General features: G+C 47.3%; 2 protein-coding genes across 4 annotated transcripts in view; one reads left to right on the top strand and one right to left on the bottom strand.

Annotated features, from left to right (window-relative positions):
• Positions 1-9,335, bottom strand: part of ERCC4 (ERCC excision repair 4, endonuclease catalytic subunit) — a 21,836-nt gene extending 12,501 nt beyond the window's left edge. Inside the window, exons 1-4 of one of the 2 annotated variants that reach the window (XM_083585040.1) lie at positions 9,200-9,335; positions 4,564-4,744; positions 1,724-1,919; positions 300-507 (exon numbers count right to left, since the gene is read on the bottom strand). In XM_083585040.1, coding sequence (XP_083441166.1) covers positions 300-507; positions 1,724-1,764 — 249 coding nt within the window. In that variant the 5' untranslated portion in view covers positions 1,765-1,919; positions 4,564-4,744; positions 9,200-9,335. Of the gene's footprint in view, positions 1-299; positions 508-1,723; positions 1,920-4,563; positions 4,745-8,232; positions 8,705-9,199 lie in introns of those variants that run through there. The other variant, XM_083585039.1, reaches the window with a different exon arrangement.
• NME3 (NME/NM23 nucleoside diphosphate kinase 3) lies at positions 9,074-16,091 on the top strand (the record flags this gene model as incomplete). Of its 2 annotated transcripts, none has more annotated exons than XM_083585423.1 (5): positions 9,074-9,329; positions 10,615-10,745; positions 12,249-12,350; positions 13,143-13,255; positions 14,563-16,091. In XM_083585423.1, the coding sequence occupies 5 exons, from the start codon at positions 9,074-9,076 to the stop codon at positions 14,678-14,680; spliced, it is 720 nt and encodes a 239-aa protein (XP_083441549.1). In that variant the 3' UTR covers positions 14,681-16,091. The 2 variants fall into 2 exon arrangements, with proteins under 2 accessions (XP_083441549.1, XP_083441550.1); XM_083585424.1 differs by lacking the exon at positions 9,074-9,329 and adding an exon at positions 9,401-9,556.

The following is a 16,091-nucleotide window of genomic DNA, read 5'->3' as shown; positions in this document are numbered from 1 at the left end:
GGACTAGATGGGCCGCTGCCCTGATCCTGCAGACTCTCGGTTATTCCTGACCCTTGGCCCCATTGGCTGGGAATGAGGAGAGCCGGTGTCCAACAACATCTGGGAGGCTGCAGGTTGTCCAGTCCCTTCTTAAAGCTGTGCTCATCATCACAGGGAACAATCACAGCCCTTCAAGGATGGTGTAGCAGCCAAGGACCCCAATGCCGCTGACTGCATTGCCTGTGCCCATATAAAAAAACAACGCTAGAGGCCGATAAGAAAAGTCCAAGAATAAAAACAACGACAGTTGAAAGAGCTACCTTGTCAAAAGCTTTCCCGATAGCATCTTCCAGCGACAGATCCTCTGCTTCCAGAGCCGGGTTGCAATGCTTTAGCTCTTTCAAACACGCGTTCAGGATGTCCAGAATGGAACTCTGGATGGCTCGCATGGCTGGGGTCATGCTGACGTGCATTTCAACCACTTCAGGCTTGTGCCGCTCTAAGAAGGAGTGCACTGCTACGTGGAACCTGGGAAGAGAAAGGCGGGCTGGTGTTAGGGAGAAGGATGTCAAGAGACCCACGCAAATCCCAAGCCTCTTCCCCCCACTTGGACAAGAAATGGCAAAAATAGATGTGAGCTCCCTGCCCACAATGCCTCACTCCTATGGTGCTCCTGATGGGGCCTTTTTGGTTTTTTTCTGGGCTTGTTTATGGGTTATTGCCGGAGTCAGCAAGGTTTATCTTGCCTGGGCCAGATCAGTCCCGCAGAGATCCCTCCGTGGGCCGGATCGCGTGCGTGTGTGAGCGCGCCTGCCCGCGATTTTCGGCATCTGCGCAGACGCGATTTCTGGCACCACAGAAGTGAGTCCCCATGCTGCGCTGTGCCGGTTTAGTACAGCACGCAAGCGGGCGGTTCGGTTCGGGAGCGGCTCGTGAGCCGGTCATACAACCTCCACAGGCCACTTCTGACCCATGGGCCTTAGGTTGCTGAACCCCGGGTTATCGGGACAGTTTTAATTACCGTATTTTTTGCTCTGTAAGACTCACTTTTTCCCTCCTAAAAAGTAAGGGGAAATGTGTGTGCGTCTTATGGAGCGAATGCAGGCTTCGCAGAAGCCAGAACAGCAAGAGCGATTGCTGCTTTCACTGCGCAGCGATCCCTCCTGTTGTTCTGGCTTCTGAGATTCAGAATATTTTTTTTCTTGTTTTCCTCCTCCAAAAACTAGGTGCGTCTTGTGGTCTGGTGTGTCTTATAGAGCAAAAAATACAGTAAATGCCATGTTTTATCTATTCTTCTGTTTTGGCTTTCCCCCCATTTTGGAAGCCGCTTAGAGACTTTTTTTGTAGCAACTAAAAAGTCAAATAAATGAATGACGCCCCTCAGAACAAGACAAGGGTTAGATAGTCGTAGAGAGCCTTGGGAACACCTACTCTGCCACCACCTATGCGGCTGCAGAAGACTAAAGCAGAAGGATAAGGTAGCAGGAGTGTTCCGCACATGGATTGGCAGCAGCCGGTCCACTTCACCTCGGGCGGCACAAAGTCTTGTGCCCGCCCTGCTTACTGCTCACCTTGCACGTCTAGGAGCGCCCATCATTTCCCTTGGTCCCCAGCAGTAGGAAACCAAAGATATACTGCTCCTGATCCTGGAGGTTCTGTTTTTGCATAATTGCTGCTAATCAACATTATCTGCCCTGGCTGCGATCAATTCATCTGCCCCGTTACCAAGGAAGAATAGCCTCACCTTGGCCAGAGGTAAAGCTTCCTCACAAAGAGATTTCTCATCACTCTTTCCACGTGACAGAAGCCAGTACTGAAGGCCACGGCATTGTCTGTAAAGGCCTTAATGAAACCCTGCTTGTTCTTCTGGCGATAGAGTCGCAAGATAAAAGCTTCCTGGCAAGACTCAATGATTCTGTGGGCTTTGTACACCAAAATACCTGGCAGAACAACAAGATGAATAAACTTGGGTCATACATACAGGAGAAAGGCAAAGAAAATACAATAAAGCACAGGACATGATATTTTGCAGAGTAGGCCATGAGTTTCAAAGGTTCAACCAATTAAAAAGAGCATGACACCATCTAACTTTCCTTCGGCTTTTCCCCCACTGATGGAATTCAGCAGGGCTCGGATCTTTCCTGCCTTCAATGCCGCGCCAGTGAAAATGCTGCAACAATTTAAAATGTGTTAGTTACCAGTAAGTAGGAAAAGGTAGTTTCTACTCAAAAACCAAACAAGAAAGATGGCAAGAACCCCCAACCTTAATTTATTTATAGGAGCGTTCTCGGAACACAGCATCGGTGCAATGGCATTTGTAGCCTGAACACTGGAAATAAAACCAACCATACAGGTAAAGTGGGAGCCTGCTACCCTGTTGCTTTAAACTATTCATAAGAAATAATGGCATTTTGGTAACAAAAGGACAACAAGCAAACAAGGCGACAATAAAATCCTGTGCAACGTGCTAGGACATGTGAAGACAGTGGATTGGAATCCTATCTAAAGAGTATCATTTGCACTGCATTTCCTTTTGGAGATCCACCTTTAAACACTTGGTCATTTCCTTATATAAGGCAGTGGGGAACCTTAGGCCCATGCGAGAAATGCGACCCCCAGGCTTCTCTACCAGACCCTAGGAATTCTTCTTAGGCCCCAACCTTCCTTGCCCCTCCTTAACACCCTGAATGCTTTTACCTAGCTGGAATGTGTCCTTGAACTCTGATAACTGATAGGGCTGTGTGTGTGTGTGTGTGTGTGTGTGTGTGTGTGTGTGTAGAAGCTTGCCTATGGTACAAAGGTTAAATTTACTTTTCTGGCTGCACCCACGTTTGCCTCTGGCCCCGCCCAACTCTGGCACATGGCCTTCGGAAAGAAAAGTAACTCACAGAATGAAAATGTTTTCCCATCCCTACTCTATAGGGAAAAGATTTTTTATTTTATTTTTAAATAGGGTAAGGGCGTCATACTAACTTATAGAGCTGAATACAGCTACTGACGTCCTTTTCTGTGTCCTAAGCCACAGCAGATTTTAAAAATAGGTACAGTTTATTAATACTGTAAGTTTTCTCCAATGGTAAGCCTACTCAGAGTGGACCCACTGGAATGAATAGACATGGTTAACTCAAGTCTCTTAATTTCAATGGATCTACTCTTAAGTAAAAGCAAATTGGCAACAACCCTGTATGTTTCTGCCACCTTTCCTCCCCAAAGCTCCAAGTGCAGTGGTACCTTAGATGCTCCAGTCTTCCAGTTTACTAACTGCTGGATTTTGAAGAATCATGAGCTGCAAAGGTGAGTGTGAGAGGGATATGCTTTGCTTCTTGTTGTCTGTGATGGCCTTAAGGTGTGTAGCCATAGTTGAGAGTAATCACAGTACAGTGGTACCTCAGGGTAAGTACTTAATTTGTTCCGGAGGTCCGTTCTTAACCTGAAACTGTTCTTAACCTGAAGCACCACTTTAGCTAATGGGGCCTCCCGCTGCTGCCGTGCCGCCAGAGCACGATTTCTGTTCTCATCCTGAAGCAAAGTTCTTAACCTGAAGCACTTTTTCTGGGTTAGCAGAGTCTGTAACCTGAAGCGTATGTAATCTGAAGCGTATGTAACCCGAGGTACCACTGTAGCATAGTTGGTTCTCTACCTGGCACCCATCCTGCAGATGAGGAAGCTTTTTCCCCCACATTCAGCGGAGGGCAAGGCCAGTGGCAAAAGAAGGCAGAGCAATATATGTGAATTTTACCTTTGTATCACTAGGCTAGTTTCTGCACACATTCGCAAACCCCTTTCCAGCCAAAGAAGTAAGGCGTTATCAGAAGAACAAATTCCAGCCAGGCAGAAACACTCCAGGAGGAAACCAGACAGGGACAGAGAGAGGTGTGACCCTCTGAGGAGAGACTCAAGGGCCAGGCAGAGCGGCTTGGAGGCCATGTTCAGCCTTCATGCCTGAAGTTCCGTATACCTGTTGTAGGTGGTTAGACTGAAGGAGACAGACTGGTTCAAGGTGCCTAAGTGAGCTTCAAGGCTGAACTTGGAATCCCAGCTTCTCCACATCTTTCCCACTCCGTATCCCTTACACTACACTGGTTCTCAGCATATGGAAACTGAACCCTAGGCAGGATAAACTCCAGAGACGCTTGCATGGCTTGGTCACAAATCTGTGGCATAGGATCTAATCAAGGCTTTATGTCACACTGACCTCTAGTGGGAGAAGGTTTTTATGACACCACATCTATTTAAAGCAGTCTTATTCCCCTTTAACAGTCAAAGCTTCCCCCCTGATGAATCCTGGGGACGGTAAATTCTCAGCACCCTTAATGAACTACAGTTCCCATGACTGTCTATGAATGCTTTAATTGTATGGTGTGGATATCAGCCCAGTCTTTGAGGTGTCACAAGACTCTCTATTGTAGAAGAGCAAGGTGCCATTTCAACAATGAGAAGCAATAAACTTTATATCTGCAGAATTGTGCATGAGTTAGCATGAGGAAGCCATGTTTCTCAGCCTAGACTTAGATTACGTTAACATTCTGAGCGGTGGGCGGGGAAAAGGGTTCGAATCGGCTTTCTCTCGTGGTAAGCTCTTACCGGTGATAAGATCTGAAGGGATTCGGTCGGTCAGAAAATCCACCACCAGAATCCGGCTGGTGGCAAAAATGACACCCCCTTGGGTGTAAACTTCATAGCGGTTGCTGCTTGCGATTTCATTTGTGATGCGTCGGGGAAGATGAGCTACGTTATCAGTCCTCAGCTGGTCGATAAAAAACTCCTAAAACCAAAATAAGATTATTCACAACAAATCCAATGTGGAGTAAGGGGGGAGGGAGATACTTTGTGTGGATGTAGAGTAAGAAGCAGTGCAAAAGCTATGATTAAATACAATATCAAATATTCAGTAATCAATGGGACCTGCCAACAAAACGTTACGGCGGAACGCTCCTGTTCTGAGTTTCAACCAGCAGTGCAGGCTGATCCATTAGGGTAGATGAGGCACTGCCTGATAGCTGAATCACCAATATTTACTTCTGAGTAAATATGCTTTGAATCATGCTGAAAATACAAATGCCAATTCCATTGCTTTCTTAGTGTGTAAGAGCTAGTGAGCCACAGCAATAGGGTAGGCATAGCAGTCAGCTGAGCACCTAAAGTTTGCCCAGAGTGAAACACTCCATGAAATCATAATTCTGATGAAGCTTAAAGACTTGACCTGCTGCTTTTAAAAACTGACATTTTAAAAAGTTGCTGTTACTTTATTTTTGTTATGTTTTGCTTTTCTGCACTTTTAGTCTGATCCTTTAATTAACTTTAACTTTAATAAACTTTAATTAACACTGTTAGGAATAATGCATGACATTGTATAAAAAGTTAATTTCATTGTTTCATAGTATTATATGAGCAAGATACCACCTGCGCTCTTTGCTCATGGGCCTCCCAACCTAATGTCAGGTCAGATTGGCACAGACCTGCAGCAGGACCTTTTCAGTGGTGCCCCCCTCTGGGCATCTGCATTTAGATCAAGTGTGGGGAACTCCTTCCCCTTCCAGATGTTGCTGTACTGCAATTCCCATCATCTGTGGTCACTGGCCATGCTGGAGCTGATGTAGTTCATCAACATCTGGAGAGTCAGAGGTTCCCTATACCTGAATCAGATATTGATTGAATACTGCTTGGTTTCAATATACCTTTGGTTTTCTTAGGTTCTTCTGTCATTTCATACAAGTTTTGGTTTTATCTGCCACTGTTGCTTATTTGTTCAGTTTCTAACACCTGTGCCTTATTTACATTTTCACTGCCTTATAGAACAAACCGCCCTGTGAATAAGGGAAGCAGCATCTAGTTAGCAAGGCAAAATACCACCACCATCACTTTTTTAAATAGGCCACATTAATTTTGTTTAAGAAATGCTATTTTAAAAACCCATTATTCATATTGCTCTTACATAACCTGCCACTGGGGACCTTGTCAGCTGAAAAGTGGGAAGGAAATGCTTAAAATAAACAATTATTATTTCTCGTGCATATAGCACAGTCAGCATGCCTGGTGTTTTACAGAGCTTAATGAACCTTTGTCCCTCCAGATGTTGCTGAACTAAAATGTCCATCCACTGACCATGTTCTTGAGGGCTGAAGGGAGCTGTAATTCAGCAACATCTGGGGACCCAAAGGTTCCTCACACTTGGTTTAAGAGAACATGTCCCTGCTCCAAGGAGATTAGAATCTAAAATTAAACACAGGATGGAGGACTGAGGGATGGGATGAGCAGTGGAGGCAGGTATAAACAGAGAAAAATCAAGCTGTTGTTTCACTTGCACTGCCCTGGCTCCCGCAGGAGGAATAAATTCATAGAATCATAAAATAGTTGGAAAGAACCACAAGGATCATCTAGTCCAACTCCTGCAATGCAGGAAACTTTTGCCTAATGTGGGGCTCGAACCCATGACCCTGAGTTCTACAAACTGATCTACTTTCATTCTGATTTTGGTTTCTAGTAGAAACTTTAATGAGGGACGCGGGTGGCGCTGTGGGTTAAACCACAGAGCCTAGGACTTGCTGATCAGAAGGTTGGCGGTTCAAATCCCCGCGACGGGGTGAGCTCCCGTTGCTCGGTCCCTGCTCCTGCCAACCTAGCAGTTTGAAAGCATGTCAAACTGCAAGTAGATAAATACGTACCGCTCCGGTGGGAAGGTAAACAGCGCTTCCATGTGCAGCTCTGGTTCGCCAGAAGCGGCTTAGTCATGCTGGCCACATGACCCGGAAGCTGTACGCCGGCTCCCTCGGCCAATAAAGCAAGATGAGCGCTGCAACCCCAGAGTCGGCCACGACTGGACCTAATGGTCAGGGGTCCCTTTACCTTTAGAAACTATAATGCTCAAATCACTATGGTACTAAGCAAGGGCCAAAGGCACAGCAGGTGCAAGGCATGGCAAAGCAAGCTAAAACACTGGTCCCCGGACTCCTGTGATAAAGGAGTGGAGCAGGCATGGCTTAGTGCAGAGTGTGTGGCATCTTTTGACTGGGCAGGTAAACGGGAACTGCTTCTGGTGGATTGGGCTTGAGCTAATGCAGGCACTGGCATCTCTGTGATCTAGGTGGCAAGAGGAGGAGACAGCACCTGTGCAAAACTAGATTTGGCACCTGGCACCTCCTTCGGAGGTAGAGGCTTGCCAGCAGGAATTAAAGGAAGAGAAGGCTCTGGCAGGGCGAGAGGCCAGACTGGTTTGAGCTGAATGACACAAGCAGTAGGTCCCTCGCCAGGATCAGCCTCCTCAACTGCTGCATCCCCACAGGCAACTCTGATGTCTCAGGAGGCCTGAATGAGGCCCATCCCAACCCAATGTGTTCCTCCCCAAACACTGTCCTCCAGTCCTTCAAGCTCCTTTCACTCCTTATCTTGACACAACCACCAAGATGGCTCCACAGGACTCATGACATGCGTGTATTCAAGCTTAGTTACAGTCTGAGTCACAGGCAACTTCCCCCAGTTCACAGCATAAAACCACAAAGCAAAAAACACAAAATACGTAATAAAAACAAGAACAAAAAAACCACTCGCAAACCAGTAACCCCCTCCCTGGGCAGGTGTACTAGGAATAGGCCCTTTTCAGTGCTGGCCCCATTATCATCCTCCATCTCTTGCTCTTGTTCACACATCTCTTGCTCTAGTGCAGTGTCTCCCAACCTTGGGTCTCCAGCTGTTTGGGGGCTACAACTCCCATCATCCATAGCTGGCAAGACCAGTAATAATGATGATGACGATGATGATAATAATAATAATAATTTTATTATTTATACCCCTCTCATCTGGCTCTGTTTCCCCAGCCACTCTGGGCAGCTTCCAACCAAATATTAAAAATACATTAAAACACCAGTCTTTAAAAACTTCCCCAAACAGGGCTGCCTTCAGATGTCTTCTAAGCGTCAGATAGTTGTTTATTTCTTTGACACCTGATGTGGTTAGGCATTATGGGAAATGTAGTCTGAAAACAGCAAGGTTGGGAAACACCGCATATAGTGCGTTTTAAAGGAACTTTCAAGAAGTCTTTCTTTCGACCCTCTTTTTGCTTTTGCAGCTCATTTGGGAGGGGTGCAATTCTCCGTTTCCCATCGTTTGTTTGCGTGCCTGGGCTTGTCTTTTTTTTGGGGGGGTGTTTTTTGCACGTTGCCTTGTGAGGACCCCTGCCCTGGGAAGCGGAGCAGCCTCTCCGAATAGCAGAGACCGAGGGAAGCTCCTCCCGGGCCCCGCGGCGCCTCTGCCTACCTCCTCTGCCGGGCTGGTGTTCAGCACCAGCACCAGCCTGGCCGGCTCGCAGTAAAGGCGGAGGAAGCGCAGGAGGAGGCGGTCGATGCCCAGCCCGCGGGCGCACACCACCAGCCCGTCGTCGTGGAAAAGGTCCAGGAAGATCTGGTTCTCGTGCTCCAGCGGCACCGCAGCCGGAACAGCCGCTGAAGAAACCGCCATGACAAGTCGCTGTCAAAGAGCCGCGGCTCCCACTGCACATGCGCAAACCGGGAACGACGCCTCGGGCTTTCAATGCCGTAGAGATAAAAACTTGAAGAGTGACACGCGCACGCAGAATCCTTAAACTCCCCATGGAAACGGAAAGCCTCCGTTGTTCGCGGGTATTGGCGCGCACCTCCCGCCTCCCATCCACCCGCGGCCTTGCTGTGAAAGCGTCGCCTTCCAACGTGTTGTTTTACGTCGGGAAGGAAGAGTGGGGAAGTCGTTCGAGGTTTAGACCGGAAATGTGCGGCTCTACATTTTGAGTTCTCTATAGATAAGGGGAAGTGGGGCGGTGAGCGGGGGGAGAGAGAACCGCAGCATAGAAATAGGAAAAGTGTAGAGTGACAATGTGTGGTTGGGACTTGCGAGTCAGCTCCAGTCAGCGTGGCCCGATGGTCAGCGATGATGGGACTTGTAGTCAAACAACGTGGGGCGGGGGATGGGCCCCCGTGCCTGGTTTAAAAGCAATAGCCGGATCATGGCAACCTCCCTCGGTTGCAAATAAAGGAGGGGAGGGCGGGCCGTGGCTGAGACACAGCGACTTCAGCTGCACAGCGGTGTCGTCCACGTTTCACATTGCAGGTTCGAAGTGGGGTTAATGCTGGCTCAGGTTCACCGGGCAAAATGTTGCTGCTGCGGCTCGTTTGTTTTCAAGACGTTGCTTCAGCAAAGGTATCGGAGTAATGAAATGGCCCAGGAAAACCTGTCTGCTCCACTGACTTACATGCAGATGCACAGAACTTTTAAACGTCGTTCGGAGACTTGCGAAAGCGAAACGCCGCCAGTAAAAAGACCAGCGTCAGAGCACAATCCTCTCTACGACTGCTCAGATGCCCAAAGGGACTTCCTTCCAGGTAAGCGTGCTCAGGATCGGAGCCTTAGAAAGGAGCGGAATCTCCCATCTCTTCCGCTGCTGGTGCTCTCGTCATCAGCGTGCGCGCTCCCGATCCACGCTGCCGGCCGGCGCGCGCGTCCTCCCCAGTTCTTCCCTTCGCTCTATGGGTCTTCTTTGCTGCTGCTGCTGCTGCTGCTAACGCCATGATCTTCCTGCTAGCCCTGTTTGCCAGCATCTTCCAAACAGGTGAGCGTTGCTGAGATCTGGGGGTGCCCAACTTTGCAGGCTGAGATCTGGGGGTGCCTCACCAGCTCTTCCCTCTCTCTGTAGCTGGGTCATGCTGAATTAGCCGTACTGGGGTTGCATATCTGTTTCTTTTGCCATCGGGAAGCAACGCCCTGTGCCTGCCCTCCACCCCGCCCGCCCCCAATTGGCTAAGTCAATTTTCGCCAACCTGGTGTCTTCCAGATAAAAACACACAAACATAAAAAGAGCCCTGTTGGATCAGGCCAAACGGGGCCCATCTCCTGTTCCCACAGTGGCCAACTAGATGGCTGTGGAGAGTGCTTTTTCCAGGGGGTAAAGGTAAAGGGACCCCTGACCATTAGGTCCAGTCGTGGCCAACTCTGGGGTTGCGGCGCTCATCTCGCTTTATTGGCCAAGGGAGCCGGCGTACAGCTTCCGGGTCATGTGGCCAGCATGACTAAGCCGCTTCTGGAAAACCAGAGCAGCACACGGAAACGCCGTTTACCTTCCCGCCAGAGCGGTACCTATTTATCTACTTGCACCTTGACATGCTTTCGAACTGCTAGGTTGGCAGGAGCTGGGACCGAGCAACGGGAGCTCACCCCGTCGCAGGGATTCGAACCACCAACCTTCTGATCAGCAAGTCCTAGGCTCTGTGGTTTAACCCACAGCACCACCCGCATCCCAGGATTTCCAGGGGGTACTCAAGGGTAATAATAATATATTATTATTATTATTTATACCCATCCCATCTGGCTGGGTTTCCCCAGCCACTCTGGGCAGCTCCCAACGGAATATCAAAAACACGATAAAACCTCTTTTTTGTTGTTAAAAAGTGTGGCACTTACTGTAGGAACTTCATGGTGAGTACCAGCACCTATTTTTCTAGAGGAAAAAAAAGCACTGCCTGTGGGAAACCTGCAAGCAGGACCCGAGTGCAATAGTATTCACTTGTGATTTCCAGAAATCCTGCGCCTCCTCAGCTGCGCAGCATGTATTGCATGTCCCCCCCTCAATATATATATACATTAAATCTCTCTTTTCCCCTTACTTTCCAGGATTCACCGGTGTAAATGAACGCACCTTCCTGGCCATTAAGCCAGATGGGGTACAACGGCATCTGGTTGGAGAGATCATCCGACGCTTCGAGAAGAAGGGCTTCAAACTGGTGGCGATGAAGCTCATGCAGGTCAGGATACTTGGCTGAGTACCTAAGCTGTTTGTCGAGAGATGGATGGGGAACCTTTATGACCCAGTGGACCACATCTTCGTCTTCCTGCCACCTCCACCTCCATTCTGTGGGCTAACTTAGGGTTACCCACTTGTCACTCATCGGACACCAGGTGATTGATAAGTGGGTTGTCCCATCCATCTGTCAAAGGTGGCTCATGGTGGGGAAGAGACAACAACCAAGCGGGATTGAGTTCCCTGTGCATCAGGCGTCCAGTCCTGTTTTCTATAGGCATTGGGATGGAAGCAGCTGATTCAGCCACAACTCTACCTGCCACACACTTTGCTTCACATAGGATGCCAGGTGTGGAGGAAATGACTGTGTTTTGGGGGAAATTGGCTTATAGGCCAAATGAGGGGTGCCTGATGGGCCAAATTTGGCCTGAAGACCAGAGATCTGGAGGTTGAAGGCCACACACCAGGGCAGTCTGATCGCACCCAGTGTTGTATATTATCTTTGCATGCTATCATTCTATTTTTGTGTTGGGGGTTATTCTGTATATTTTGTTGGTTTATTCATTTGAAATTATAAACTGCCTTTCTACCACAGCACCCAAGGCAGTTTACAAATTTAAAGGACCACAAAAGAACATTTAAAGTTGGTGGGGTGGTGGAGGAAGGGCAATTCAGCTAGAACAGGGCCTGTTGTTGCCTCTGTCTGCTTCCCTAGTTAAAACTGATTAAATTAGGTTGGCTTATTTGTATTGCCTTATCTAACATTGTATGTAAGTATTTTCTGGATTCATTGACTTCATTGTTATTTTTTAAAAAAATCAAAGTTCTTTTTTTAAGTTCCTAATGTTTAAATTGTTCTTAATTTTGCATGGTTTTATTTTTTGGTTTGGTTTGCTGGGTTGTGAGACGCTTGGGGCACAATTCTGTGGGAAAGTGGCGTATAAATATATAAACTGATAGTGGTGATAATGATGCTGACTCAACTGTTAATTTCCTGATCTTTGATTATCACCATAACCCTAGGAGATTTTACTCCCATCCTTCAAGCAAGTTCCCAGGGCAGTTTACACACACAAAATAAAAGACTGAAAACAGTCAAAACATACTAAAAATCAGCAAAATTGTTTAAAGAACTACACAACGTTGATCAAGTCTGTGGCATGTGTTTGACCACGTGTTCATCCTGGAAGACCTGCTTCCTGCCTTGTAGACCTTTTCCCACTTGGCCTGGGAGGATGGGGCCCTGACAAACTCCAACTACCAAAGCTGGAGTATTATTTAGGGATTTTTTTGCGGGGGGTGGGGTGTTGGGGTTGTTGGTGTTGATTTTTTGTATCTTTATTTTGGATCCTATGATTTATGTGGAAATTCTTCAACTCATGCACTTTTTGATGTTTGGTTTAATGTTTTATGACTACTTTTGCTATGTTTGTATTTTGTAATTTTTTAATACGATTTTAACTTTGGAAAGGCAGCATACAAATAAAATGATTGATTGATTGATTAGGCTTCTGAAGACTTGTTGAAGGAGCATTACATCGCCCTCCGTGAGCGTCCTTTCTATAACCGTCTGGTGAAATACATGAGCTCTGGACCTGTTGTGGCCATGGTGAGTGCAATAACAAATGCATTTTGCTATGAGAGCCAGTGTGGTGTAGTGGTTAAGAGCGGTAGTCTCGTAATCTGGTGAACTGGGTTCGCATCTCTGCTCCTCCACATGCAGCTGCTGGGTGACCTTGGGCCAGTCACACTTCTCTGAAGTCTCTCAGCCCCCCTCACCTCAAAGAGTGTTTGTTGTGGGGGAGGAAGGGAAAGGAGAATGTTAGCCGCTTTGAGACTCCCGAAGGGGAGTGGAAGGCGGGGTATCAAATCCAAACTCCTCCTCCTCCTCCTCCTCCCCCTCTTCTTCTTCTTCTTCTTCTTCTTCTTCTTCTATGTGAGGGTCTTGAGATGCCCCTATCTCCTAACACATCTATATTTTCTAACAATACCCAAGTATAGAAGAGCAGTCTTGTTGGCACGTTCTGACATTTTACCCTCCAAGATCCCAGACAGCAGAACACTGGTGGGGGGGTGTTGGGAAACCTTATAAGAAATATTTTCTCTTTGAGAAGAGAGGAAGGCTCATCACTTCCCTCTTCCCCAGGACTCCTAATGTTTTCTCAGGTGGTTTAGCAGAACAAAGCCACTGGCACTGAGAAGGTTGCCTTTCCCATTGGGTTTCAGCAAGTGGGTCACGGTTTGATCTAAGGCAGGTGACACCAGCAACAGCACGACCACCGTCCAAATAGGCAGCAACAAACAAAGAAAGGGCTCCCCAAATGTGCGATAGGACTAAAGGTGTGTCTTGGGTCACCAAAAGGTCGAATGCTAGTGGGGTTTTTTCTTCCCTTCACCCCAGGTTTGGCAGGGACTGGAAGTGGTGAAGACGGCTCGCGTCATGATTGGAGAAACTAACCCAGCAGATTCGAAGCCTGGGACTATCCGAGGTGACTTCTGCATTGAAGTTGGGAAGTGAGTGAAAACCTCGTTTACTTTTGGGGCAGTTCTCTCTTCTGACCATTTTGTGTGACTCCGGCAATGCAACTATTGGTCCTCCACAGCAAGGAATGGGGGCTCAGCCAGGTGTCGCTTTCTGCCCGAGATGATCTAAAACTGCATTCCTGTAAACGGAGTGGAAACTAAATCGGAGGACGATTAAAAAAAAAAAAAAATCAGGAAGGCCTGCTTTTTGTTTTGTTATTGTTCACACATGCTGTGTGTCTAGCAAAGATAATCAAAATCCTGTTTAGTGTAAATGTTTCAGATTGGACTGTGTACTAGAACTAACCAAATTCCAAACCAAATCAGGCTAATTTGGGTGGAGAAGGACCTGTGGATGCAGCCAATGTGGATTATGGGTTTGTAAGTAAGAAGGAAGCATTTTTGTGTGAACATGGGCCAAAATTAAACTGCCTCCCAGTAATGGTAGAAATGACCTCCAGCTTCATAGATTTGAGAGGCAAGTGAAGTATTTTTGCTTCTTCCAGGGTTTATTGTTAGCGTGTCCCTGCCTGCCAATACACATGCTGTTAACAGAGTCCATTCCATCTGTGAGCAAACACCCTCCCTCAGCAAAATGGACCTTTTATAAGGGAAAGAAAGAGAGCTGGGGAAATGGGGCAGGAGGGAAGCAGCAGCAGGAGGTGGGAAACGAACAGCAAAGAATTGGAAAATAAGAAAAGACTCTGATGAATCATTGCATAAGGTTATAAAAATGGAAATGAAATGATCGTTTTTCATCCCTTTTCCCCCTACCCTATTAGGAACACAAGAAGCTGTTGTATAGAGCCCAAATCCACACCATACATTGTGGGAGCTGTAGTTAAGTCAAGGGTGCTGATAGTTCTTTGGAGAGCCCTATTCCCCTTGCAGAGCTACAATTCCCAGTTTCCTTTGAAGAGGGATTTATGATTAGACCTCTCTGAGAACAGTAGCTCTGTGAGGGGAATCGGGGGTCTCCTCTCAGCACCACGAACAGTTTCCCAACAGTCTTTGGGAGAAAGCAATGACGACTTAAAGTGGAATCGCAGCACTTTAAATGTATGGTGTGAATGTGACCAGTCACATCATTTGTCCATCTGGCCTATCAGCAGCTCTCCAGGATTTGGCAGGAGCTTTTTCTGTACCTGGCAATTGAACTTGGGACCTTTGCATATAAAGCCCTAAGCTGAAACCTAGCTCATCGTACTCATATATGCCCGACTGCACAAGAACTTAGTTAACTGTGGCACAGTGCATCCAGCTGCACGGTGGGATATACTTGTTCCTTTTTCCTACAGGAATGTGATCCACGGGAGCGATTCGGTGGAGAGTGCCCAGCGAGAGATCTTGCTCTGGTTCCGCACAGATGAACTGGCCTGTTGGGAAGACAGTGCAGATCACTGGATTTATGAGTAAGGCAGAGCAGCTGAAGCCCGGCCCCCTTTGCTGCTGTCACAAAGGCACTGCAGAAACCCGTCCATTCCCTTTCAGCTTATCTGGGATCCCCCTGGGTAGCTTTCTTCTTTTGTTGAATTGGGTGGGGAAGAGAAAGGGCGGGAGAATTTTAGATCTGAACAAACATATCATGTCAGTTTAACAGCTAGTAATTTAATTCCCTTTCTCCCTGCCTCCCCAGCCCCCAATTATAGCCTTTTGGGGGCAATATTGGAGAAATCTGCACTATTAAACCAATATGGAAAAGCACACACCAAGGGGATTCCAGTTCTCTTTTCTCACTTTTAGAATGTATTTTCAAAGGGCTTCATTAGTGGTTTTCTTGCTGCCTCCCAGTCCAAGCCTGCAAAGACTACCCCACTTGGTTAGGTCACAGTTTTACTAGCTACAGGGCACAGACCCAACTTTGCAATCCTAGTCAGCGGATTGCCTGGGCTTGCATCCTGCTATCCGCAGCATCTTTGGGGTTGCAAAGCACCATGCCTCTGGCCACAAGAATTTTATTTCAAACCACCCAGGTGAAAATAGGCCACCCAACGTAATTGCGACATCAGGTGGCTGGCCCTTCCTACTTTCCCATGGGAAGGGTGGGGGAAATACAGATCCAGCCTGCTGCCCCTGCTCTTTCCAAAAGGAAACATCAAATAAGACAGAAGCAAGGGGAGCTGTGCTGTTTGGCTTTACTTAAGCAGCAGCAAATACAAACAGTTGCTCGCAGCTAGCAATATCCGGCGGTTGAGCAACAGGGCTTATACAGCTGCTGTTACGTCCTGCTCTCTCTCTAATGAATGCAATTTCTTTTTGGGCAATGACTTGAAATGCAGAATTCACGCTGCTCGTATCTCATACTCGTCCCACTTTCTCCAATAATCCAGGACAGGCGGGGGGCGGGGAGCTGCTTTAGTGCATGTTTTATCTTAGAGATGGGAAATATTCAGGTCTCCAGACGTTGGAGCCTCCATCACCTCTGACTGTTGGCCATGCTGTCTGGAGCTGATGGGAGTTGGAGTCCAACAACGTTTGGAGGACCACTGTCCACCTGTGTTGTTTTTTAAAATAATCTTATTCACAGCTGACAACTATTCAGTAGGAACAGAATGCTGGGATTTGGGAGCAGAAGATGGCATTTCAGGAGGCCTCTGATAGAGTGGAAACAGCCAAATCCCATTAAGCTGGGACCTGGCTAGAGAAGTATTGTTCCTAGGCTATCATGGTTCCTGTGTTTTCCTCTGGGATCTTTCATCCCACTGCATGTTACTGTTCTTCCAGATATTTCCCAAAAGGAGATTGTTTACATCTATAAATATGTACAGGGCTACTTTTTAAATACTGGCTGCGTTTTGCTTTTGTAAAATAAAATTTGGGAAAAGGC

This window comes from Podarcis filfolensis (genome assembly GCF_964270895.1).
Source record: "Podarcis filfolensis genome assembly, chromosome: 14".
NCBI classification, from domain to species: domain Eukaryota; kingdom Metazoa; phylum Chordata; class Lepidosauria; order Squamata; family Lacertidae; genus Podarcis; species Podarcis filfolensis.
This window is presented reverse-complemented; position numbering and strand designations above follow the sequence as displayed.